At 32.3% G+C, this 27171-nt stretch overlaps 1 protein-coding gene across 16 annotated transcripts in view; it reads left to right on the forward strand.

The window, feature by feature from the left end:
- The window catches only part of LOC106082394 (serine/threonine-protein kinase MARK2), a 110647-nt gene that overhangs the window by 37905 nt on the left and 45571 nt on the right, over positions 1 to 27171 (forward strand). For 4 of the 16 annotated variants that reach the window (XM_013244865.2, XM_059368609.1, XM_013244877.2 and 1 more), the window contains exons 2-12: positions 637 to 1900; positions 4133 to 4348; positions 4433 to 4653; positions 4802 to 5083; positions 7394 to 7587; positions 9611 to 9723; positions 9956 to 10139; positions 10246 to 10363; positions 13569 to 13696; positions 13832 to 13991; positions 21122 to 21210. In XM_013244865.2, the coding sequence (XP_013100319.2) occupies positions 911 to 1900; positions 4133 to 4348; positions 4433 to 4653; positions 4802 to 5083; positions 7394 to 7587; positions 9611 to 9723; positions 9956 to 10139; positions 10246 to 10363; positions 13569 to 13696; positions 13832 to 13991; positions 21122 to 21210 (2695 nt within the window). In that variant the 5' untranslated portion in view covers positions 637 to 910. Of the gene's footprint in view, positions 1 to 186; positions 1901 to 4132; positions 4349 to 4432; positions 4654 to 4801; positions 5084 to 7393; positions 7588 to 9610; positions 9724 to 9955; positions 10140 to 10245; positions 10364 to 13568; positions 13697 to 13831; positions 13992 to 14311; positions 15709 to 21121; positions 21211 to 27171 lie in introns of those variants that run through there. The other 12 variants (XM_013244871.2, XM_059368610.1, XM_013244872.2 and 9 more) reach the window with 8 other exon arrangements.

Genomic DNA, 27171 nt, shown 5'->3' on the forward strand with positions numbered 1-27171 from the left:
ATGAACTCCCAGAATTACTAATACGCCATAGTAATATAGTTTGGGTAATCACTACGGCTATAGCTCTAGCTCACTATCAGCGACAACACACGGATAACTTTAGTAGGTGTATGTAAGTGTGATTGTTGTTTGTCTTGCCAAAGATCCACTAAGGGATGCGATGTTGTAAACTTATGATGTTATCGTGGTAGTGCTTCATCGCGATTGTTATTATTTCTTGATACGGTAAAAAAAAACCAAGAGATATTCTCTCAGCTGTCAGTGACTTCTGTTATCTCCTCTTGTAACTCTGATAGTGTAAATATGGTAAAAGACAAAAGCAAAATATTCAAGTGTGCCCATTGAAAGAAAAACAAAAAAAAAACGAAGAATAAGAGTCAGTCGCCAGAAAGACGGACACACTCGCCACCCATAGCCACCGCAGCACTCTCTCTACGACGATAAATGGTTAATAGTATGACCACAATTAGTACGACATATGACCAAAGTGAAGTGTACAAAAATTTCTTACCTCTATTTGCATAAGTTTTGTATTTGTAATTGTACATGTAGTATGAGCGAACAGCAACGCGTATGATGAAAGAAAAGAAGTAGAAAATACCAAGCTACAACTTTTTTTGTCTTTCTGAAAAATAGAAATTTTTTGCTTCTGAAATCATTTCACCAATGTCAATACTGCTGTTAAAAGGCCACAAAATCGTTAAAAGCAGCTACAAGCCAAATTTGTTTAAAATATTCCCAACGAAACATCCAACGGCTGGGAATCAGACGGTGGCGGCAGTAGCGGCAGCGACTACAAGAACAACGACGACGAGTACAACGGCGATAGGAATAAGTTTTGGAGAAATGTGTCAATGTGCGGCGGTAACGAATACGTTTTTAAGCTTTGCATAGGAATTCATAATTTAATATGGGACAAACCACCAGCAGCAACATACACAGCAACCATCATAGCAACAACAACAACAATAATAACTCTCATGACGGTGGCCAAACGAACAACAACAGCGACAGCAATACGGTGCTATATAGAGAACGGCAAAATGCCACACTTCCCACAGCCACCGGTGGCAGCGCCGGATCATCGGGTGGTGGTGCTTCCGATAAAATACGCAGGGGCGGCCTGGATTTAGCAAGGGTTCGCCCCGTTACCATGGCCGCACCGCCCATAAACTTTAATGCCGAAAAAGAATTAAAAAAATTAGAGATCATCACCACAAAAGCTCCCAATGCCTCCTCCGCCACAGAATCGCAAAATAGTTCGGCCATAGAGAATGGCTATCACAAGACAGATTATTGTTATTATCGCACCCCACAGGGAAACTTCCATAAATTACCCACAGATTCATATCACAAAATGTCTGAGGGCTGTTATATACGACTGGCGGATGGAAATTTTCGCCGTTTGCATTTACTGGATGCCAACAAGTGTGGGGGCAAAAAGTTATTGGATCCCACCAGCATGGCCATCAGCAATTCCAATCGAAACTCAATGACTATTCACAGCAACAGCAATAGTAGTAGTACAAATAATAATGGCTCCGGAGCGACGGCGACTGGGGATAAATCATCGTCGTCAAAGGTGAAAAGTCAAATGATGAAATTTTTAAAACGTTCCAAATCACATACGCCTGCCACTGTTAAGCAGATGCAAAGCTACCACAAAGAGGGTAGCTATATAGATCGCAAATTAAATAATAAACTAGGTCATGATGGCACCACCGCATTAAATACATTGGCTCCCGTTAAGGAGGGTACTGCCACCACGGCCGGCACCACCTCGACCAACAACAAGGTTGTTGTGACAATGATGGAAAATGGTGGCCTACCCATTGTGGCCACCAGCAAAGCAGAGAAATTCAAGAATAGAGAATCAGCTGCCGCAGCGAAAGCAAAAAAGGTATTTTACAAATTATACAATACGAACAACTATTTTCTTTTTTTTTTCGTCGTAAGTGTCAATGCAATGTTGTAAATGTAGTGTGGACACTTGTTTATATGTAAACAGCATAGAAATGCCATTTTTGTTTATGGGTTTGAAGGCAACTTGTCTTCGTGCTTACTTACTACTTGCTTAATTAGGTGGCCATTACAGAACATTGGTTGCACTAGCTGAACGTAGACTAGGTTTCCAAGCGCCTCTATCTTCTGCGCTATTTCTCCAATCTCTGACACCAAGTTTCGAGATGACTTTCTCCACTTGGTCTTTCTATCGGTAGCTTCTTCATTCATTCTAATAACCTGACCTAGCCAATGCAACCGCTGTATTTTGATACGTTTAACTATGCTAACGTTGTCGTACAGTTCATAAAGATCGTAGTTCATACAACGCCTACATTCTCCATCCGCAGACTCGCCCATAAATTTTAGTCAGCAGTGTGTCCTGGCTATTCATGTCTATAATCTTCTATTCAGCTGTCTGAAACCTCGTCTGGTAGAGGTTCTTTCTATTTTAACCACCGCTGAACATTTTTTCTGATGTTCTCGCCAGGATTCGAACCCATGCGGACATGCTAACCTCTGCGGTAAGTTGTCCTCTCTTATTATCGTTCCAATTAAGATGAGTGGGTATTCATATTCACCTAACTTTGTCTTTCTAGTATACATGCTTATATCTGCTTTTCTTAGAAATCTCTGTTTTTCTTGGTCTGTCCAGTTATAAGCCACTCACATCAAATTTAAACATGGTCGATCTGTGTCTCTAGTGTAGGTCTATGATGGGTTTACCAGTTCTTTCGCGCAATACTTTGGAAAGCATAATGTATGGGAGGAGGAAGAGAAATTTGACTGTAGTTTACACATGCTGTCATATTCTAGTCCCTATCCTGAGCAAGCTATTTGTATATTTTACCTGAGATTTCTTCTTTGTATCTGCATGAGCATGTGGCTGTATCAAAGCCAACGTTTTGATGGTAAAATTATTGGGTAGAATTTTCGAACTTCGCTTCGACTCGGGAATATCTTGATTCGCTTATACTCATGTCTTACCATTTCTCTCTTCTCTTTGCGGAATAGATTTTTTTCCTTCCCTTAAACCCTTTCATAAATACTCAAAATATTTATTTACATGTAAAACCCGAAAACCTAAGTTACACAAACGTGTTATGCCCTTTTCTCAGAATCCAGGGATCAATTTTTTTCATATAACTATGGCACAAAAATAAGTAGCTGCTGAAAATTTCATACCAATCGGTGAAAGTTTTTTTTTCAGGTCTGAAAGGGTTAATGTTGATACATCTCCCTCGCTTGGCTTGTTACTACTAACTGCAGGAATTTTCTGAGTGCCAAATATTTGGCTTCAGTAATATTTTTGTCCTGTATTCCAAATTCAATCATTTGCTTGGAAATCCATAGGTTGAAGTACATTTCCGCCCAGGGTGAGTTAAGTGTCCTATGTATCCCACGGGTGCCAAAATCGCAACAATTTAAAGTTCGCCCTTTAAAGAATGTAGTTTTGACACCATTCCGACAAAATTGATATTTTATTTACCTATCTTAATTCCCTTCTCTCTATCTAGGGCGCTTAAATGCTTTGTTTAGTTTTTATAAGCCCTCATTCCTTTTCTAAAGTGTAGGACAAGGCTTAGGACTTTGTTTTGGTTAATATAATTTTTCTAAGACTCATAGGATCAGCTGACAACGCATTATATTTACGTTGCTGTTACGTCACAATATTTCTAAACATTTGTCATAGCTTAAGGGGTGTTAACACCTACTGATGAATTATTTGTAAAAGTGTGAAATTTAATATGGTGCTATTTTATTATTAACGATTGACTTGAAATGCTCCCAAGCAATTGCTCAAAAGTTCACACTTGTGTATATCGCACTTGGCCAGAAGATTAAAAATTATGTGTAAACTATTCATTAGACCCCAATATTTGCAAAGTAATGTGATAGGGTAATGGAATTATATTGAGTATATGGAAGAATTTCATTTTATGGAATTTTGTGGGAACATATTAGCAATGGAAAATAATAAACAGAAGGTTTGTAATTTTCCAAATTGATATATCAACAGCAATAATGGAAGTTTGTCTTATTTTATATACAAAAAAATTTCCAAATTTTTATTTAATAATCTACGAATATTCATTCAATGTTTATTTTTTTTTGTCTTTGCTTTCTTTAGGGATCTCCCAATATGGCTATACGCAGCAGCGCGCCCATGCGTTGGCGCGCTACTGAGGAGCATATTGGCAAATACAAATTAATTAAGACAATTGGCAAGGGTAATTTTGCTAAAGTGAAATTGGCCAAACACTTGCCCACCGGCAAGGAGGTGGCCATTAAGATAATTGACAAAACCCAGTTAAATCCTGGTTCGCTGCAAAAACTCTTTAGAGAGGTAAGTAAGCTGATGACAGCCATCATAACCCCTAGAAAGCGAAGGATGCAAATGTTTGTTTTGTTTTTTCTACTACATTCACAGGTTAGGATAATGAAAATGCTCGATCATCCCAACATTGTGAAACTGTTTCAAGTTATCGAAACGGAAAAGACGTTGTATTTGGTTATGGAATATGCATCGGGTGGAGAAGTCTTTGATTATTTGGTATTACATGGGCGCATGAAGGAAAAGGAAGCACGGGTTAAATTTCGTCAAATTGTTTCTGCTGTGCAATATTGTCATCAAAAGCGTATAATACATAGGTATGTTTGTACATATGTTTGTGTGTTGAGATGATGAGACATTTTTTTCTATATTGATTTATTAAATGATGACTATCTGACTACGCTAATTCATCTTTATAAATATGAGTCATCATGATTTCTCCCTTTCGTTTCGTTTCTTCTACAGAGATTTAAAAGCTGAAAATCTATTATTAGATAGTGAGTTAAACATTAAAATAGCTGATTTTGGATTTTCCAATGAGTTCACGCCCGGTTCTAAACTGGACACATTCTGCGGTAGTCCTCCCTATGCGGCACCTGAACTGTTCCAGGGTAAAAAGTATGATGGCCCTGAGGTGGACGTTTGGTCATTAGGTGTTATACTGTATACGCTTGTGAGTGGGTCACTACCATTTGATGGCTCGACATTAAGAGAGTTAAGAGAACGTGTGCTCAGAGGCAAATATAGGTGAGTCTTCAACGCCAATCTTATTACAGTAATAAAAAGGACGAACATTTTTTTATGGGTTGCCCAAAAAGTAATTGCGGATTTTTTAAAAGAAAGTAAATGCATTTTTAATAAGACTTAGAATGAACTTTAATCAAATATACTTTTTTACACTTTTTTTCTAAATAAAGCTAAAAGTAACAGCTGATAACTGACAGAAGAAAGAATGCAATTACATAGTCACAAGCTGTGAAAAAATTTGTCAACGCCGACTATATGAAAAATCCGCAATTACTTTTTGGGCAACCCAATAAAATCATAAATAACCTTAACCAAAAATGAAAGGAGGAGAAGGAATGAACTTTCATCGTTATTCTGGGTGCCGGGCCACAGAGATATTCCAGGGAATGGTAAAGCGGACGAGCTTGTGAGACTAGGTACTACCCTACACCCTCCATGGATACTGGAATCTGTGGGTATGCCTCTATCGACATGTAAGCTAAGTTTTCGGGACCAGACTCGAAGGACAACAAATGGTAGATGGTCACAAAGAGGGGGCTGTGAGCTTTCCAAAACTATGTGGCCTAATCTAGACTTGAAGAGGTCTACTTGCTGTCATTGGCTAGAACAGACGACTCAGTCATTGTATCGGTCATGACAGGTCACTGACTAATCGGAAAACATGTTGACAGATTGAAAGTTGCCAGCAACGACTTTGTTCGAATATAAGTTAAAATTTCTGTTAAATGGAAAATTAGGTTGCTAGAGTTTATTGTTGTTGTAGCCACATTTTTGTATGTAAAGGCGGCGATACCCTTTATGCTCCATACGTAAGCAAGATCTTTCCAGTCCATAAGACCGATCGCCGCGGTAACGTTATAACCATTGGTTACTCAAAGGTGCCAATAACTCGCCTTACCATATCGTGTATCATAGCACTCAGAGTTTATGCACAAAAAATCAAATTCAATTCGGCCTCATCTTTATCGACCTAGGGTTGCCGCCTCTATGTACTTATTTTTTTTTTATTTTTTTTTTTCAGTAGAATAGGCATATTTAGAACCCATGGAGCTAACATTGATTCAGATAATTACATTGCTCCCTGCACGGGATATCTGTGTGTACCACACAAGCTGGAACTTTGAGGTCTGATTTGTGTGGTGTTCTTTGCTGTCACGAGAAGCTTAGTCCAAACTACCGGGCGCGTCCACAGGTTGCGGATAGTGGAATGCTCCATACGGAGTAGCTGCTCCATGGCAGTCGCGGACAATCAGCGGAGTCTCAATGAGAGGCTGGGCGGAACCGGCTCTTGCGTGTTTATTGTGCACTGCAAGAAATTTGAAGATATTCTCCATCAAATCTTCGCGCACATTTTTAAATACATGGACAACTGTTGTACACCGGCAGCTGACTGTAGAGTTTATGGTATACTGATTCCGAGATTCAACTATTCCAAAATACTTTATATCAGATTTGACTGTCTCTGTATAAATCCTCATTACATGCTACGGCAATCTGTGACAATGTCAAAAGCGGAAACAAGGTCCTCAAGACCCTTGTCGGCAGCGCTTGAGGAGCAGATAGGGCAAACCTTATCCTATCCTATGCTGGGCTGTCAAAATACAAGGTAATGGTAAATGGTAAACTATTCAGCCCACGCAGTGAAAAAAACCCACCAGAAAGCCGCTCTGCTTCATTTCCATCCATCGCTCTGCGCCATTTGTTACCGCATCAGCCATCAAAACTACCATATTTGTGAACAAATAACCACCGGCCAGAGACGTTAGAATAGATCTATATGATTAAGAGCGAACGTTTCAGCTTACAAGAGAGAGCATCCAGATTAAGCAACGTATCTTATAAAGAGATAACACCATCACGAGGATGTGATAGCGGAAAAGCGAAGCTGCTAACAGCGATTGAAGGCCGTTCTTAGAGACCTTTCGTATCCCAAAGCACCTAAGGAAATTAACCCCCAGAATTGTTGCAGCATATGTAGACGCCTTTGATGAGCTGGAATTAATGCCAATGTGTTAGATAGATGTACCGCTTGTAGCAAAGGGCCCCGTCCATACTACACGACTTACAACCTATGCCTAAGATTAGAACACAACAAAACATTTCTGATGGGTATCATACAAATTACGCTCCATATACATTATATTCCAGGATACATTGAGAATTTTGCCCAATTACCTTGTAAAATAAAATCTGGTGGACAAGAAATAATTTTTAAAAACCTTTTGGTCTCTTTATTTAGAAAACTAAACTGAATCACTGAATTGAAACTTCAATAATTTTCCCCATCATTTTCTTTTTTCTTTTTGCCAGGATTCCATTCTACATGTCTACTGACTGTGAAAATCTATTGCGTAAATTTTTAGTATTGAATCCGGCTAAACGTGCTAGTCTCGAAACCATCATGAGCGATAAATGGATGAATATGGGGTTTGAAGAAGACGAATTAAAGCCTTACATTGAACCCAAACAAGAATTGGGCGATGTCAAACGGATAGGTAAGACGGGTACTGTATACAAAGCCATTATAATTAACATTCTCTTCATTCTTTTGACCGTTGTATATAAACAGCCGCTGTTACCAATCAAAATGACAATACTAGTATTTTGATTGATTACACACTCACACTCTCTCTCTCTCTCTCTGATGCCCTACTCACCTCCTCCAAAGGCCTCACTCACATATCACACCACTATACACTAGTGCAAAAGAAAACTCTATTTCTAATAATGCTTGATTGCTCAAATTCTTGAAATTGAGAAGATTTGAACATAAAATTCATAGTAAACATGACCTATTTTCAGACGCAAAAAAAGCTTCAGTTAGTTAGAAGGCGACATTTGTTCGCATTCTCTCTTTCTCTTTTGCTCTTTGTTTACTTGGTTTTTATAGCAATCGATAGCTATTAGAAAAAGTGTTTTTGTAAAGCCTAAGACCATCATCATCATCTTCATTGTTCTCTCTATCATCATTAAATATACCGTTATGTGATTTACCACCAACAGTCGCACTTTTTTTTCACCCCGTCCACTCACAATCACTTAAGCCCATTGAGCAAAACCAATATACTTGTCAAATACCAGCTCGCAACATATCTGTACATCCACCATCATTTATCCTACAAACACCAAAAAACACGTGCCCTAGTCTTACCTATTACAAACAACACCCCCTATACACATCATCAATTACCGCCTTTGCCATTCTCCCTACAACCACACAACCCAACCCCACCCACGCCAAAAAGGGTATTCTCTTTGTTTTTTTTTTTTCTCTTATCAATGTGTAGCCGCTCACGAACAGTTTGGATATTTTTTTTACCTGCAGATATATTTCTTAGTTACATGTGTTTTTTTTTGTCTTTTAACAATTATTATTTATTGTTGTTAAATGCAATATTCTCTCACCAGCCCACCTTTCCTTATAAATTAAAGAAAAAATGCAAAGAAAAAAAATGAAAAACACATTCTTGTATTGAAAGCAGAATCAAAGAAAAACTTGCAAATACTAAGTGTTTCCTCATCTATTCCTCTCTATGTGTGTGTGTGTGTTGAGACAAATTAACGTATGTATATATGTTTATTAAAGTAGCTTTTTGTTTTTCACACCAACGAAGAAGAGAGAAAAAAGAAAAGGCTAATGAATAGCAGGAGATAATTTTTAGTATTAGAACCTTTGAAAGAAAAAAATAGAAAAAGAGAATAGATACAAAAAGAAAACAAAGTATTTGCTATTCCTCCAACATTCTTTAATTGGATTATTGAGGCTTAGAAAGAATATTTAAAGAATTGAAGTCGTTTGGTGAAGGTTAGAGTTGTTGTTAGAAGCAGTAACGAATATCTGTCATCTCTCGCCTCTCATACTTGGCCCATGTGGGAGGCATAAAGTACACAAGAGCAGCTCATCCATTATACTATTAGATGAGATACCCGATACAAGGGCCATCGATAAAAAGTTTTCCTATAAAATAAAAACTGATGGATGGATGAATTCAAGGAAATGGTTTATTTGCATATTTACCTTTTATCAAATTGCTGCTTTGCCACTTTGTTGCTATTTTTATATTTTTGTATTCAGTTCTATATTCGAAATGCCTTAATTCACGCACTTGTGGACTTTATTCCTTTTTGCCAAAAGCAGCAGCAGCCTATAGAAAAAGCATTCATTTTAGTATTAAAAGCCATAAAAAAGATATGAATGAAGAATAGTGTTATTTATTTTTTAAACGATTAACATAAAGGTGTGAATTTGCATTTGAATATCGTTTGAGAAAAAAAAAACTCAAACTATTTATTACGGGAAATCTTAAGTTTTTTCCTTTGTTAAAAGGCTTTATGCTAATATTTGTTTATTTTTCTCTTTCCCTCTCAATTATGTTATCTACAACAACAACAACAACAACAAACCTTATGTTGGCTACTTCATCATACTGTATTTAATGGGTCATTGACATATGGCACCCTATTAACATTACTACTATGCGCAATCAACGTCTTCTACTACACTATTCTAATCCTTGCAACTTGCAGAAGCTCTTGTTGCAATGGGCTACAATAGGCAGGAAATAGAAGCTTCATTGTCACAAGTACGCTATGATGATGTGTTTGCCACATATTTGTTGCTGGGAAGAAAAAGTACTGATGTAAGTAGATATCCTCCCTTCTTCAATGTACACACAATGGCCGTGTTTTATTTCAGTTTTAGAGCAGTAGAAACCATGTGCTGCCGCTAACTATTTTGGATATCTTTGAATTCATAACTAAAATAAAACACGGCGTATATCTCCCCATTCTTTTTTATGTTGTCTGGCTCTACTGTTGTAAAATGTTGAACTTTTTTGCTCTACCCCCTTCTTCTTCTTGTTATTATTATAGCCCGAAAGTGATGGTTCTAGATCTGGCTCTTCACTTTCGCTGCGAAATATATCGGGTAATGATGGAACAGCTATATCAGCAAATACTTCGGTACAAAGTCCAACGCATCGTGGTGTCCATAGAAGTATTTCGGCTTCTAGTACAAAACCAAGTAGAAGGGCATCTTCTGGGGCTGATACTCTACGTACGTTTATTAATTTAGCAATAAAAAAAAAATTAAACAAATTCTTCGCTGTTTATGTAATAATTCAAAATTTCATGTTTTCTTTTTATTTATTTTGCCAACAAAGGTGTGGCCCCCGGCAATACAGCTGCTCAAGTTGTTACCACAGGAACAGCTGGTACCGTTCCGTCCAGCACTAATTATGCTATTGCTGGCACTGGATCTACGGCGGAAAGATCTTCAATGTAAGTAAAGGAACATTTTTCAAACATATGGCTAAAATGTTTTTGTGGCACAGATATGTTTACATACCTATTCATAAATAGCAAATACGCAATCTGGGAACCATGGTAAACAATTTTAGTCACAAATTCGTTCAAAAAATTCGTTTTGTAAAATGGTTTTTTTTTAGTAGGATATGTAGAATATTCTGCGCCACTGTTTGTATATTGGGTTGTTCATTAAGTAATTTTTTTTTGCAAATTACAAATTTACCCATGAGTGCTGTTCGATTCAACTTTAGGCTCAATGATAAGGAGCCTTCTTCTTATAGCCAAGTTTGAACGGCATGCCGCAGTGCGACACCTCTTTGGGGAAAAGTTTTAAACATGGCTGCCATACCATTTTTCAAATGGCATGGTTCCTCACAAATTTCGCCATCATTAGCAGAGGATAACCATCGCTTAAAAATTTTTTCTTATGTTCACGCCAGGGTTCAAATCCAGACGTTCAGCGTCATAGGCGCACTTGCTTACCTCTGCGATTCGGTGTACGTTAAACACGATTTAGGGAGGAGGTTTTAGAAATTTGTCACTATGTTCAGAAAATTTAATCAAAGTTGCTCTGGATTGGAGGTCTCCATAGAGCTCTCCTTCTTGGACCATTCCTACATTAGGTTTTAGAATAGCACGCCCACACCGAATCCGATGTGCTTCCTGTACAAACTTCGGAAGACTACTCAGCGAAAGACTTGGGCAAGATAATTTACATTGTTCAAGCATAGAATACGTTATCAACATGATTGTAATTACAATAGTGGGGCCTTTCGAAGATAGCCCAAGTAAAACCCTGGATGACCGCAACATTGGAAAAGTGGTTCGCAGACTTTATAACAGAGCACGTCGTAAAAAAACGGAAGTTTATTGGAATGTGTATTACACAAGCCTCAAAGAAAAAATAAGATGATCATAACGGCGATACGTAATTCCTGGAAATTTTGATCCATAGCGTTAACGATGCTGCCAAGATGAAAATGTTTCTCTAAAAAACCCATGGCCAAACTGAGTCTTTAGGTGACATGGGAATAGTTGCGAAGACAACGGAGGACATATTAAGTCTTTGGATGAAAACGCATTTTCCACAGCATACTACGGGACTTACGCCCCGTATTCTCTTAAAGCAATTAGGTTGATCAAAGGCTTATCGTCACACACTTTACCGTAAAGAAAGCCTTGAGGAACTTCCAACAATTTAAGTGACCCAGATCTGGAATATTTTCGGCGTTACTACAGAATGGCCCACCGTAGCGCAGAGGTTAGCATGTCCGCCTATGACGCTGAAAGTCTGGGTTCGACACCGGTTGAGAACATCATAAAAAAAACAGTGGTTATCCCCTTCTAATGCTGGCGACATTTGTGAGGTACTTTGCCATGTAAAAACTTTCCCCAACGAGTTGTAGCTCTGCGGCACGCCATTCGGGCTCGGTCATAAAAAGGAGGCCACTTATCATTGACAGCATTCATTGATATGTGAGCAGTTCGCCACTGTTCCTTAATGTTCATGAGCAAAATTTGCAATTTTACTACAGAAGGAGTTAGACTATCTGGTGCTCTATATTGTCGCTATATTTACGGCGTGCCTGCCACTCGCATATGCTCTAAAAAAACTGTTTGGAGGAAGGATGGTATTTATGCTTAAGACAGACAAGGAAAGTTATGCAAAACCAAAGACCTATAAGCCTTACGTCCTTTTTAATTAAAACAATTGAACGTATTGTGGATGCCATGATAAAGAGTAAGACATCCAGCGAATTGCTCAAATGCAAACCCCTGGCCTATGAGAAGGTTACTGAAGGTTGTGTATAAAATAGATGCATCCTTCAATGACAAAACGTGCTCATTGGCGGTATGCGTTGCCATCGAAGGCAGTGTGTGGGATCACCCACACACTGATCCCATCTTTAGACCAGTACCGGGTGGGCCGGATACTTTGAGATTGGATAAACCATATGCTAAGGAATAGATGGCTAAAATGTAGGTCCCATGACATAATGATAGGGAGAAATGGGGCACAAGAGGTCATTTTATCGACAATGCTATGGGTGACCACACAGTGGAATAATATTCAGATCTGTCAGAATGCCGTTCTTCAAACTGCAATGGGCTGTCTCCTCAGTTCTTACGTGGACCAACTACATCAGGAAATAAAGATCCTATCCGTGCGAAGACTATAACTACATGCTGTACAAACAATACCTTCTGGGCTGTTATCGCAGAGACCACTAAATTTAAACTCAAGGAAGTCTGAAATCCAATTGTACATGGGCGTCTTCATTGAGAACCCAGGCACTGAGATTTGTTTCCGACTGTTTTTGTTTGTTTGTTTTTATTTTTTTTATTTTTGTTTTTATTTTTTTTATTTTTAATTTTTATTTTTGTTGTAATTTGTAATTTTTATTTTTGTTGTAATTTTTAATTTTTATTTTTGTTGTAATTTTTAATTTTTATTTTTGTTGTAATTTTTAATTTTTGTTTTAATTTTTTTATATTTTTATTTATTTTTATTATTGTTTTTTTTTTTATTTATTTTCATTTATTTTTTTATTTTTATTTATTTTTTTATTTTTTTTATTTATTTTTTTTTTATTTATTTTTTTTTATTTATTTTTTATTTTTATTTTATTTTTTTTTTTATTTTTCTTATTTTATCTTCATTTTCCATTTTTTATTTTTTGTTTTAATTTTTCTTATTTTATTTTTTTCAATATTTTTTAATTTTTTATTTTTTATTTTTTTTTTATTTTTTTTTATTTTTTATTTTTTTTAATTTTTTATTTATTTTTTATTATTTTTATTATTTTTTAATTTTGTTTAATATAATTTATTTACGTAAATACAAATCGAGTCGAGAGTCAGGTGTTAATGATTCATTTCCACGATCCTAAAATTTTTAAACCTTGGCTTCTTGATCTCATCAGACAGACAATCTAATCTTCAACGCAAGCACATAATTTTTGCCTTGCTTGAACTGCAGTTTTCGCAGATCAGCAGTTATCATCAAACAAAATAACGTAGTGAACAACCAAATAGTTTAATTAAATTATCGATTAATTTATTCTATTTTTCCCTTTTTGGTGACATTAGCTTCATAATTTTTAAGATTATTATTAATATTTTTTATGAAAGCCCTATAAATTATTTTTCTTTAATTTCTTTTACTCTCATAAAACAGTAGTAGCAATTTCAAGCGTCAAAATACTATCGACTCAGCTACAATCAAAGAGAATACAGCACGTCTATCGGCTCAAAATCAAAGGCCGGCCTCAGCCACTCATAAGTTATTGACGACTGCAGATACATGTAAGTGGTACAAACATATATAAGTTCTTCTATGTATGTATGTTGTTGTATATAACTGTAAAATGATACTGTTCGTAGTGACTTGAGATTAACTCAATAATTTTGTTTTTATATTTTTGTTTCTTTCAACAACAGCTATCAGTAGTCCGAAGCCACGTTATACACCTAAGTATGATCCCACAAACAGTAGTAATCGTCCCTCGGCCACGGTTAGCATGATGCCCAGACGTTCTACTACACTATATGAGAAGACTTCTTCAACGGAGAAAACCAATGCGATTTCAACAGACTCAAAGTATGTATGCCAACAACTTATTTTGCGTTTTGTTTGTTTTCATTTTCATTTGTTTTGTTTTTTTTGTTGTTGTACTTTAAAAAAAAAAATGAAAAAAACTCCCCTTTTTCACTTACCACACCAATATACTATCACTTACTAACAAACACTTACTTAAATTACTTATGTGACACTCTAATACTTATTAACTAACGGCTACCTACTACATACCATTGAACATCACAAATACCACCCACTAACATGAAACATTGTTCACTTTTTTAATCTTTTGTGTTTGTCCCCATTAACCTACCTCCACAAAAAAAAATTAAAACAAAAAGAAAAAACATTTGTACATTTGGCTTTTAACCCAAAGACGAAAAGAATTGTTCCCTTACAAATGGGGGAAAGAAGAAGAAAATGTTCAAAAAAAAACTTGATCAACATCAACTCCCTTCAAAAAAAAAAGTTCTTTGTTGCTCGGGGTCTGTTTTAATTAAATTAAAAATCGCCATTAATACAGAGCTCACCAACCGAAACACAAAAACAAAAAGCAAATAACCTTCAATTGTGGCTGCTTCTTTAATATTATTTTTTATTATGATTTTTAATAATGACTATATAATTTCAAAAGCGTATAACAATAATAGGCCTTGTTTTAATTGTAATTACTTTTTATTTTCTCTATTGATTTCGTTAACATCTAAAATCGACGAATCTATCACACACACACACTTTATTATAAGATTTTCCAAAGCACTAATTATTTTGATGTTTCATTTTTATTTATTTTTTTTATATATCATAAACTCTCTATTGTTGTAAAACTATTTTTTGCAAACAAAACTCTCAAATTAAACCCCCCAATCTACAAAAATGGTACTACAATTACAAAACCATATATCCTCCTCACATATTAATATGCCATGGGTGAGTATAACGTGTTGTAATCTTAATTTTAAGTAAAACTAAAAAACCAAACGAGAATATAATTTGTTGGATTTGTTTAATTTTCTTTATTTATTCTTTTGAAACTGCCTTAATATAAATGCTTCAGTAATATTGAGAACAAAAAACAAACAAGAAACAAAAACAAACTAATAATAATAATTATAACAATTCTGATGGAGGGCTAAATGGCTAAAGCTTTTTACCTAATACCAATGAGTACTAAGTAACTTCTAAAAACTACCAACCCACCCAACCACCCACCCACCTCACCTTTAACTATAGAACAAACAAAATCTATACATAATTAGGCTTTGTTATATATCTTCTTTGATACTCGTACAATGTATAAGGAGGAGATTTTCATTCCATAGGTTTAGTAGGCCACAATGAGTTTAGTCGTCCTATCTACTAAGCTAGCCAGCATTTTTTGTTTTTTTTTTTATTCTAACTTAGCTAGCATTGGGAACAACAAAACTCTAGTATGCAAGACAAGTAGGTTTCCTTGTTAGCGCTAGCCAACAACTATGAAGACAGTGATCGCCGCGAGAGTTGGTGATGATCAAGAGAATCACTAGCTAATTTACCAATGCGTTGATTTTCTGTTATTATTCGTTTTGTGTTTGTTTCACTTATTTTGTTACGTTACGTTTATGTTTCCATTTTTATTTTTGTTTTGTTTTGTATTTTTGTTCTCCTATGTACTCTACTCTACCTACTCACATCACCAAAAACCAAATTTTTGTTTATTGTTTTTCTTTACAATACATAACACTGTGCTACATTTAAGAACCAAAAAATACTTTATTTTGAAGAAAAAGAAAATTATATAATTTCTTAATAAAAAGATATCTTAAAAAATTATGCTATTAATTTAATTGGAAAAAAATAATAATAAAAACAATTTAATAGTAAAAAAAGAACAACAATAAGAAAAAAAAATAAAAATTAAAAAATAAAAAAAATAATAATAAAATAATAAAAGAATAAAAAAAGAAACAATAATTAAAAAAATAAAAGAATAATAATAAATAAAATAATAATAATTAAAAAATTAAAACAAATAATAATAAAAAATAAAAGAATAATAATAATAAAAAATTAATAATAATAAAAAAATAAAAGAGTAGTAATGAAAATTTTAAGAGTAACAATAAAAAAAGTTTATATTAAACAAATAATAAAAAAATAATAAAAATATCAAAAATAATAAAAAAAATTATAATAAACAAGTAATAAAAATAAGGATAAAAAATAAAAAAAATTAAAAAAAAAATATAAATTAAAAAAAAATAAAAAAAAATTAAAAAAAATTTAAAAAAAAATTTAAAAAAAAAACTAAAAAAAAATAAAAAATTATATAAAATTATAATATAAATTATAAAAGAATAAAAAAAGAAACAATAATTAAAAAAATAAAAGAATAATAATAAATAAAACAATAATAATTAAAAAATTAAAACAAATAATAATAAAAAATGAAAGAATAATAATAATAAAAAATTAATAATAATAAAAAAAGAGTAGTAATGAAAATTTTAAGAGTAACAATAAAAAAAGTTTATATTAAACAAATAATAAAAAAATAAAAAATAATAATAAAAATATCAAAAATAATAAAAAAAAATTATAATAAACAAGTAATAAAACTAAGGACAAAAAATAAAAAAAATTATAAATTAAAAAAAAAAAATAAAAAAAAACATTTAAAAAAAAATAAAATCTAAAAAAAAAATAAAAAATTAAAAATAAAATTAAAAGAAAAAATAAAAAGATAATAGACAAAAAATAGTCAATATAGATAAAAAAGCTAACAAATAAAGGTGAGAGAAACCAGTTGAGCTAAAAAAATAAAAAAAAAATATACAAAGATAAAAAAAAATTTAAAAAAAAATTATAATAAAAAAAGTATAAAAATAAAAAAAAAATAAAAATTAAAAAAAAAAATAAAAAATAAAAGCTAACAAATAAAGGGGAGAGAACACAGTTGAGCTAAAAAATAAAATAAAAAAAAATATACAAAAATAATAGTAAAAATATTAAAAAAAAATATATAATAAACAAATAATAAAAATAAGGATAAAAAAATAAGGATAAAAATATAAAAAAATAAAAATTAAAAAAAAATAAAAAATAAAATAATTATACAAAAATAATAATAAAAAACATTAAAAAATATATATAAAAAATAATAATAATAAAATTAAAATTATAATGATAAATATTTTTTAAAAATAATAACACAAAATTATAAAAAAATTAAAAAATAATATTAAAAAAAGTATAATAATAAAAAATTAAAGAATAATAAAAAAATAAAGGAACAATAATTAAGAAAAATAAAAGAATAATAATAAAAAAATAATAATAATTAAAAAATAAAAAGAATAATAATAAAAAAATAAAAGAATGAATATAAAAAATAAAAGAATAATAACAAAAAAAATAAAAGAATAATAAAAAAATAAAAAAGTAGTAATAAAAATTTTAAGAGTAACAGTAAAAAAGTTTATAATAAACAAATAATAAAAAAAAAATAAAAATAATAATGAAAATTATAAAAATAATAAAAATTATAATAAACAAGTAATAAAAATAAGGATAAAAAATAAAAAAAAGTAAAAATTAAAAAAAAAATAAAAATTAAAAATAAAAAATAGATAAATATAAAAACTAAAAATTAAAGGGGAAAGAAATCAGTTGTGCTGGATCCGCCTGTGCGTCTGGCAATTTCTTGTCTGTAACCAATAATAACACTGTCATTATAATTTTTTTAAGGTAAAACTAAAAAAAAAAAATTAAAAAATAAAAAATAAGAAAAATATATGAAAGAAAATAGCCGCGAAAGCCGGACAATGACATAGAAAATGCTTCCACGTTAGGTTAGGTTGAAAGGAGGGTGCGGATATTAATCCGCCTCATGCCACTATGTCAGTAATCGACATGGTGCGCACTCTAAATACTAAAAAGTAACCTCGAAAAAGAAAATCTAATTCGGACATTCTGTGCTACTTACACATTCCATAACTGATTTCTATACCATGCCCCTAATTTGCTTCATGTCTGCCGTAGTCCTATGTGTCGCGTTATGATACCGAAAGCTATACTGACCTCCTTTTTTCTCTCGATCCGAATCTCCCCATAAGATTTTCGTCGTCCTACCGACAGCGTTCGTTCCCCATGCCCATAACTTGGACCGCGTCGACCCGAAAGTTTTCGAGTAAAGTAAAGTTCATTAACGACAGCCCTCTAGCCTTCACTGCCTATTCGTTTGCTCTTTCATTTCCCCTTGCACCGCTATAGTCCGGCAACCAAACGATCCGAATCGTGCAATTCTTAGAGAAGGCGTAAATCTCCTTACTCTACAAAACTGTTCGTGAACTTACGATCCTGGTTATTATCGCACACTCGACGCCCTCGCATTAATAGAATAAAATAAATAGAAAAAAAATTAATTAAAACATTACAAATTTAAAAATATATTTAAAACATTACAAATTAAAAAATTAATAAACAAAGCAAAAAAATTAAAAATGAAAATAAAATAAAAAAAAACCTAAATAAGAATAAAAAAAATTAAAAATAAAAAACATTTAAAATAAATAAAAAATAAAAATAAAAAAAAAATAAAAAAAATAAAAATAAAAAAAATTAAAAATAAAAAAAAGTTAAAAATAAAAAAAATAAAAAAATAAAAAAAAAATAAAAAAAAATGAAAAAAAAAAAAATTAAAATTAAAAAAAAATTAACAAAAAAGAACAAAAGTATTAATAAATAGGGGGTTAATAAATAACAACAATAAAAAAAGAAAAATTAAAAAACATATATATATATATATATATATATATATATATATATATATATATATATATATATATATATATATATAAATTCTATAATCAATAACAATTTACTTGTGCTATTTATTCTCATGGTCTTTGCTCACCTCTGGGGAGAGAGTAAAGAAAAAAAATAAACAGTAAAAAATTGTTAACTGATAATCATTACAAAACATTAAATTTAGGTTACATTTTCACATTCTTGTAAGTAATAAATAAAAAAAAATAAATGAAAAACATTATAAATAAAAAAAATTTTATTAAGAATATCACAAATTTAAAAACAAAAATAATTTGAAAGAAATTACAAAAATAAAAACAAAAAAAATTAAAAATCAAAAAAAAGGTAAATTAAAAAAAAAATAAAAATAAAACAAAAATTAAAAAAAGAAAAAAAAAAAGATTAAAAATATAAAAATTGAAAATAAAAATATAAAAATTGAAAATAAAAATATAAAAATTGAAAAAAATATAAAAATTAAAAAAAAAATAAATAAAAATTAAAAAAAAAATAAAAATTAAAAAATATATAAAAATTAAAAAATAAAAAAAATTAAATAAAAAAAATAAAAATTAAAAAAAAAATAAAAAATTAATAAAAATTAAAAAATAAATAAAAATTAAAAAAAAAACAAAAATAAAAACAAAAACAAAAAATAAAATTAAAAACGAAAATTAAAAAAAAAGAATAAAAACAAAACAAAAATTAAAAAAAGTAAAAAATAAAAAAATATATAAAAATTGAAAAAAGTATAAAAATTGAAAAAAAACATAACAATTAAAAAAAAAATAAAAATTAAACAAATAACAATTAAAAAAATAAAAAAACAAGAATAAAAACAAAAACAAAAATAAAAAGAAAAATTAAAAACAAAAATTAAAAACAAAAATAAAAAGAAAAATTAAAATTAAAAAAAGAATAAAAACAAAACAAAAATTAAAAAATAAAAAAGATGAAAATTATAAAAATTGAAAAAAAATATAAAAATTGAAAAAAATATAAAAATTTTAAAAAATATAAAAATTTTAAAAAATATAAAAATTAAAAAAATAACAGTTAAAAAAATAAATAAAAATAAATAAATAAAAATTAAAAAATAAATTAATAAAAAAAAAATTAAAATTAAAAAAAAAAAATAAAAATTAAAAAGAAAAATTAAAAAAAAAAAAATAAAAATTAAAAAAAAAAATAAATAAAATTAAAAAAGTTAAAACTGTAATAACAAAATAAATATGAAAAGATTTATAAATACCCCAAACTTAAAACGAATGCCAATGAAACGACATAAAAGTTTGTCGCTTTTCAATATTTTAAGATTTTCTACAGCTTATGATTGTTTAAGAACTATGCAAAATATCTTTGATGACTTTTATGTTTATAATTATTTCTATTCTAAAATATTTCTTATTGTAAAGGAGTCTTTCTCAAGTCTATTAAAGGCGTTTTATAAATTAAATTGTTTTTAGGATTTTTATATCTAGTGGCACAGTGTTATTATTAGTACTATTCTTTTAATTATGTAAACCGTCTTTTTCCTGTAGTTTGTAATCTTGTGTCTCTTGTGTAGCGTAGACATTTTTCTTATCAATGTAAAAAAAATGCATATACATACATACGTACATACCATGCATATGTATTCAAAGCAAAATTAAAAAAATTATTGTATCATATTAATATTTATACCGAAAGAAAAAAAAGTAATTTAATACAAATTATGTTTCTTCATTCTACATATACATTATATTAATATGAATTTCTCGAAAGATAATCAGAATTTAATTTATTGATTGTTTTTAATTTTTGGTTTATTTTTCTTTTCTCTACTTTGAACATTTTCTTTTTGCATGATGACACCACCACCACCAACCAATCAATCAATCAATATCAACCACCACCAAATAATCAAAACTTTGCGAAATCGCCAACTACTCGTCAACCAAAAAAAATCAAATCAAATCGAATCTCATCATCAAATATTTCAATAAAATCGATTCAACAAAAAAAAAATAAAAATCAACTGCTTGGTCGCTGCCACTCGCATGCCACAAAATATCCTTCTAACTTGATCAAAACCAAAAAAATTACAAAAAAAAAAAAACTACAAATGAACTAAAACAAAAAAAAAATATATTGTTACTACTACTGCTACTACTATCACCTATACTTATTGTATATTCCAATATCAAATCAAATCATATTGTGTGTGCGTGCGTGCGTGTGTTATATGAAATCTCACCTTATTACTACCAACTCTGCCTCTGCCTGTGCCTACTATATCTGCCTGACTGACTGCCTGCCTTAATAAAAACGAAAACTGAAAACCGAAAACGACCAAATATGAAATCCCCCCCACCGAAAAATAGCGTGTTCAACGATCTTAGAGTGACATCGGCTGTTAAATCTGGCAGACATTTTCCCAGGAATGTACCATCACGTTCAACCTTTCATTCGGGTGAGTTTTGCTTTAAGAATTAAAAAACAAAAAAAACCTACAAAATCAACAAAAAACCAAACATGGATACAGACTTCACTATTTGTATGTCCTTTCTCTCTTTCTTTATCCAAAAAAAGAACTCAATTGACTCGACAACATATTCATTTCGTGTGGCTATTTAAATATTTCATATTTATAGAATTTTTAAATTTGAAATAGCCTACAGGTTAGATATACATTCAAAAAACAAAGTGTGTGAGATACCAAGTTACTAAAATTACGCGCGCGTTAAAATTTTTTTTTATATATAAATACTTATACCCACCACCATAGGATATCATTTCACCACACCATTACAACGGTAAAACTATTTACATTTAGGCTCATGCCTGCGACTTTTCGTCTTTTGGTTGCAATTATGCTACACACTTTAAACATAATACTGTTAGCATGAAACTTTCAACAGCTAAGAAGTGGTAAGAAAAGCTGAAACTTTATTGCAAATTTTCCCAACATAACTGAGAATGATACTCTTGGTAAACAAATTTAAAAGCCTGCGACAATAGATCCATATCTTAATCGTATACTCGTCGCAATTAATGCCTTTAACCCTGCTCCAGCTGCATATTACAAAAGGTCCGCTTACTTACTGATCTAGCAATAGCCACACCGTAATTGATGGCCTGGCCTGGATACCTGAGATACTTGGATTAAGTAGTTCTCCGCTCATACTCACATAGACATTTTCGCGGGGCTTATTGAGAACACATTTATGCCAATCGTCCTTATGACATGCATCTTAGCCATTCCACCACTTGTTTAATTGCAAGGATCTCCGAGAGATACACTCTACAGTTATCGCGAAATATTCTCAATATGACCATAGATATGACAAGCGAGTTATTGGCGCCTTTAAATAACCAATGGCCACCTTGTTTCCGCGGCGATCGGTCCTTTGGACCGGAACGAGCTTGCTCACCCAGGAGCTTGACAAGGATCGCCACTTGAAAATGTGGCTACAACAACAACAACATTAGATCTCTCCAAGTCTAAATTAGGACACATAACTTTGGAGCCAGGTAACATCGAAAAGAAAATCGAAGTTAGAAATTCCGTGATACTTACAAAATCCTTAATTGTTTTGCATACCATCCCCCTAAGTTGATTCATGTCTGGTCATTTCATGTTAAGTCACTTGCGAAAACATAAAGTGGGTAGGCCACATGAACATCATTAAGATTGTCAAAATCTGTCAATTGTGAATGTTAAAAAAGTCAGTAAAATTTGGTTTTCTTTGACACAATGCAAATGCATGTGCAATAGTACATTCAACCATAATTTTACTTTTTATTTCACATCTTTTTAATATACGGAGAAATGTGAACAAACGCACATAGCCTGGATTCACTTAATAAGTTAGTGCCAAGCGAGCAGCTGACATACAATTTTTTTTTTAATTTTTGACAGTGCTTGCCATTTTGGATGTCAATTTGTTCTCTTTTTTCTTATCTCTTTCATTCTTTGTATACGTTTTCTCGTCCCTAAGTTCATTCATGTCTGGTCACTTCATGTTAAGTCACTTGTGAAAACGTAAAGTGGATAGGCCCCATGAACATTAAGATTGTCAAAATCTGCCTATTGTGAATATTAAAAAAAATGCAAATGCAATAGGCCATTCACGCATAATTTTACTTTTTATTTCACATCTTTTTAATATACAGAGAAATGTAAAAAAAAACGCTCATGTTTGGATTCACTTAAGAAGGTTGTGCCAAGCGATCAGCTGATAAGCCACTTTCTGTTTTCGGCAAGTGATGTAAACTTCCATTATTAAGCCATGACACATTGCAAACAAGTGAGAAAAACGTAATCAATAACGAGTACAACAAGTTTAATGGCGAAAATTTTATGTAGACTGATCGCTTAACATAATCTTGTTCATCCTGGGGATAATCCAATCGTTTTTTTGCCTTTTTTTTCAGAGTCGGCAAAAAATTTTTCGTTCTTTTCATATTCATCACTAGGGTCAGATTTTGTCAGAAAGAAATATAAATTCATTGAACAGCTTTAACAGTCAATCAAGGGTTAGATCACGTATCTAACCCATGAATATTTGAAACATGTTTTGACGATCGAATGATTGTAATTGCTATTGATATCGAGCTTTTTAGTTTAATTACCGTTTTTTATTCTTCGGCTACAATTTGTTCTTCTGGTTAAAGGAATTTGGTTTTCGGAATACATGCTTATAGCTTATGGATGGATACCAGTTATAGAACGTTTACATTGACATTTTTATGATCTGGATCTAACTAAGTCCAAAAACAAATCCTGTCCGTTTACACTGCGTTTTTGGGGATTTAAGTGATATACACAAGCGTACATGCGTATGCATGAATATACATATCACACACATCCACACACAATTCTTGAAAACAGTTGCGTATTTTGGTAGTTTTATCGATTATTCAGACATGAAATCGATTTTATTTGGGATTTAACCCCTTAAAAAAGGGTTTTTTTTTGTATGGTAAAGCCTGCAAAAAAAACACAGGATTTGGCACTTTACTCCGGATTTAGTGGCCAATGTAAACGTACTTTTAGTGACTTATCGTCCCAATAACTACAGCTATTTTTTTTTTTTTGTTTACCGATTGCTGTGGCGTATTATAAGTGTGTGTTGTTCAGTAACAATCTGCCAGAAAAAAATGCAGGAGAGTTTGAAACTTCTGCTGGGGAAAAAACCTACTGTAGAAAGTTGCAACCAAGTTATATTCATTTTTTAGGTAGTGGCAGTTGCCCTACAACAAACTATTGTGTTCACTATCTGTCAAAATCAGTGATCAGTGCAACTCTAATTTTGGGTATGTTACTAGTTCGCGTCATTTTTCGTTGTTTGTGTGTCTATGGTTCTTAACTAGAAAGCACACACACACACAACCAAAACTCGTTGATAGATAGTGCACTTTGCGTGAAAAAATTTTACTCAGCTGCTTACGGTACACTACCTGTTAATTATGTCATGTTTGCACCTTAGTATAAATAATAAAATCAGCTGATCCATGGTGGTAGGTATACAAGTTTCGGCACCGAATTTAAAACCGTTTTTACACGTTTTTTTGTTGATCCAAGGATATTTATGTTGTAAATATATTGCTCTACTATTTTGTGGGTAGAATGAATGTATTAACCTACCTTAACAGTTTATATATCTCGGGCATTGTTTTTGTGTATATATTGGAAAATTTAAACAAATAATTCTCTCTAATATTTTCTAAACTATCATCCTGTACCATGTATGAATTCTTCTAACTATACACTACCTTTTGTCCTTTAAACAATCTTGTAAACCCATCCTGCTAGATATATTTACATAACTTCTAATTTTTTTTTTATAAAAAAAAGAATATTTAAAATTTTATAATTTTTAATATGTGATTTGACTTGAAAATAATAAAGCACGACCAATCTATTAAAGCCAATTGCTAGCTAGCTAGCTTAGCCAAGCTGCTATCACCAAAACTTTTCAAAAAACAAAAAAAGAAACTTTCCACCTCTATATCTATACCTCTCTCAGCCATAACCCAAAATCATTTTTATTTAATTTTCTCTTCTGTAATATCCTGCCTATCCTATACTCTGCCTACCCTACTCAATGTGTTTTCAGTTTCCGTCTATCTCTTATTCATGGTTTCATGTTCTTAAGTTGTTTTTGTTTTGTTTCGTTAATTATTTATAAAGTATTGTCATTGATTTGTTTCCTTTTCTTATACTTAAGTGTGTATATGTTTGTGTTTTTAAAGTATATTATTTTTATATATTTTTTTTTTTTATTATAAATATAGTTATTGTAACTTTTTTGTTGCTGCTATTTTTAAGTACTTTGTAAAGACACAACACCATAGAACTGAAATTGTATGTCATATTAGGTTTATTGTGTATAGGCTGGCCCTGCTAGTTGTGCGCAAATAGCCCATAAATACACATACACCACCGACCATACACTATCATATGGCATTAACAATGAAATAAACTTAATAAGCAGTTGCCACAATGTAAGCCATGAATTAACTGGTAATAATTTCATTGGGACACCCTTGTGCCAGTTTTAGTGTATTTTTAGGGGTTCATATTTGTTTTAGGCTTTGTTACGTAGTGATACGATATGGTACTATGCCATCTTTGTAATCCAACAGGATTATATAACCGTTGTTTGTTTTCTTATTTGGGGGGAGAACAATTTTATTCTTTTGGAATATGCTTTCATTTGCTTTCTCCTTTTAGTGTGAGGGTTAGTGTCCTTTGTTTTATTCTTTTGAGGGGGGACAAACAACTCAAGGCCGTAATTTGTTCTACATTTATTTGTTGTTAAACCTTTGTTTTTAGGCATGATAAGACATAAATACGCAGGTTGAATTGTGACAAAACTTGTGCTGCGACTCTTTCTGAGTCTAGAAAAGGAGTAACGCAGCATAGCATAACAGGCACATTGAAAGTGGGGAAATACAACAGTTACAAAATTCGCAGCAAGGAAATTTTTTTGAAAGGATAAGAGCTAACACATGAAATATTGTCGCAAATTAGGGAATTAGGAACTACTTTTTAGACTGCCTGGCCATAATACGGTCTTGCAGGCGGAGATCCGGGCGATCACGGAATGCGTGGAGTGGTGCTAACTCGAGGACGTCGCGAGTGTGAACATCTTTGCAAATGCAAATTTTGCGATTCAAGTTTTAAGCTCAATGATAAGGGGCCTCCTATTTATAGCCGAGTGCGAACGTCGTGCCGCAGTACGATACCCCTTTGGAGAGAAGTTTTACATGGCATAGTACCTCACAAACGTTGCCAGCATTAGGAGGGGAAAACCACCGCTGAAAATTTTTTCTGATGGTCTCGCCAGGATTCGAACTCAGGCATTCAGCGTCATAGGCGGACATGCTAACCTCTGCGCTAACTTTACCGACTGTAAAATTACCATAAGGGCCATTACAACCAGGACGGTAAGGTCACGAACAGTTTTGCAGTATAAGAAGGAGATTAACGCCTTCTCTGGGAATGGCAAAATCTGCATCGTTTGGGTGCCAGACCATAACGGAGTAAGGAGCAGGCGATTTGGCGGTGAAGGCCAAAGGACTGGCGTCAATAAACTTGGTAAACCCGAAGCCTTTCGGGTCGACGCAGTCCGGGTTAAGGGAGAGGGCGACAAATGCGCCTGCAACATTGTGGAATAGCGAAACGGTCGGTAGGAGGGCGAAAATCCTATGGGGGATCCAGATCGCGAGAAGACGAGGCCATTGCTGAAAGGAAGCAAGAAGGAGGTCAGTATAGCTATTGGTATCATAACTACGAGCTCACTTTTGTAAAATCTTTGCGGCAAGTGATAGCATGTGTAGGGCAGGCGGGGAAGATGATGAGACGTTGGAGCATTTCCTTTGTCATTTCACGTCTAACAGATACAGGGACTTAGGTGGAGACAAAATACCAAACATGAACCAACTTAGGGGAGTGGTATTGAAAGCAATTAAGGATTTTATAAGTAGCACGGAATTCCTAAGAATATGATGAGACGTTGGAGCATTTCCTTTGTAATTTCACGTCTAACAGATACAGGGACTTAGGTGGAGACAAAATACCAAACATGAACCAACTTAGGGGAGTGGTATTGAAAACAATTAAGGATTTTATTAGTAGCACGGAATTCCTAACTTAAAATTTTCTTTTTCGAGGTTATTAATAGTTTTTAGAGCGCACAACAAGCCGATTATTGGCTTAGGTGTATGTCGATAGTGGCATGGGGCGGATTAATATCTGCTCCCTCTTTTTAACCTAACCTAACTTAACCTAAGAACTACTTTTGGGTACAAGTTACCTATAGCCAGTAACGGTTTATGGTGGAGCTGGGAAGGCGTCTACACTTTAGTTTCTCATTTCTTTAAGAACTTGTCTGATTTAGCGGATGTGAGTTGTTCGCAAGTTGTT

Source organism: Stomoxys calcitrans, chromosome 5, assembly GCF_963082655.1.
Source record: "Stomoxys calcitrans chromosome 5, idStoCalc2.1, whole genome shotgun sequence".
NCBI classification, from domain to species: Eukaryota; Metazoa; Arthropoda; class Insecta; order Diptera; family Muscidae; genus Stomoxys; species Stomoxys calcitrans.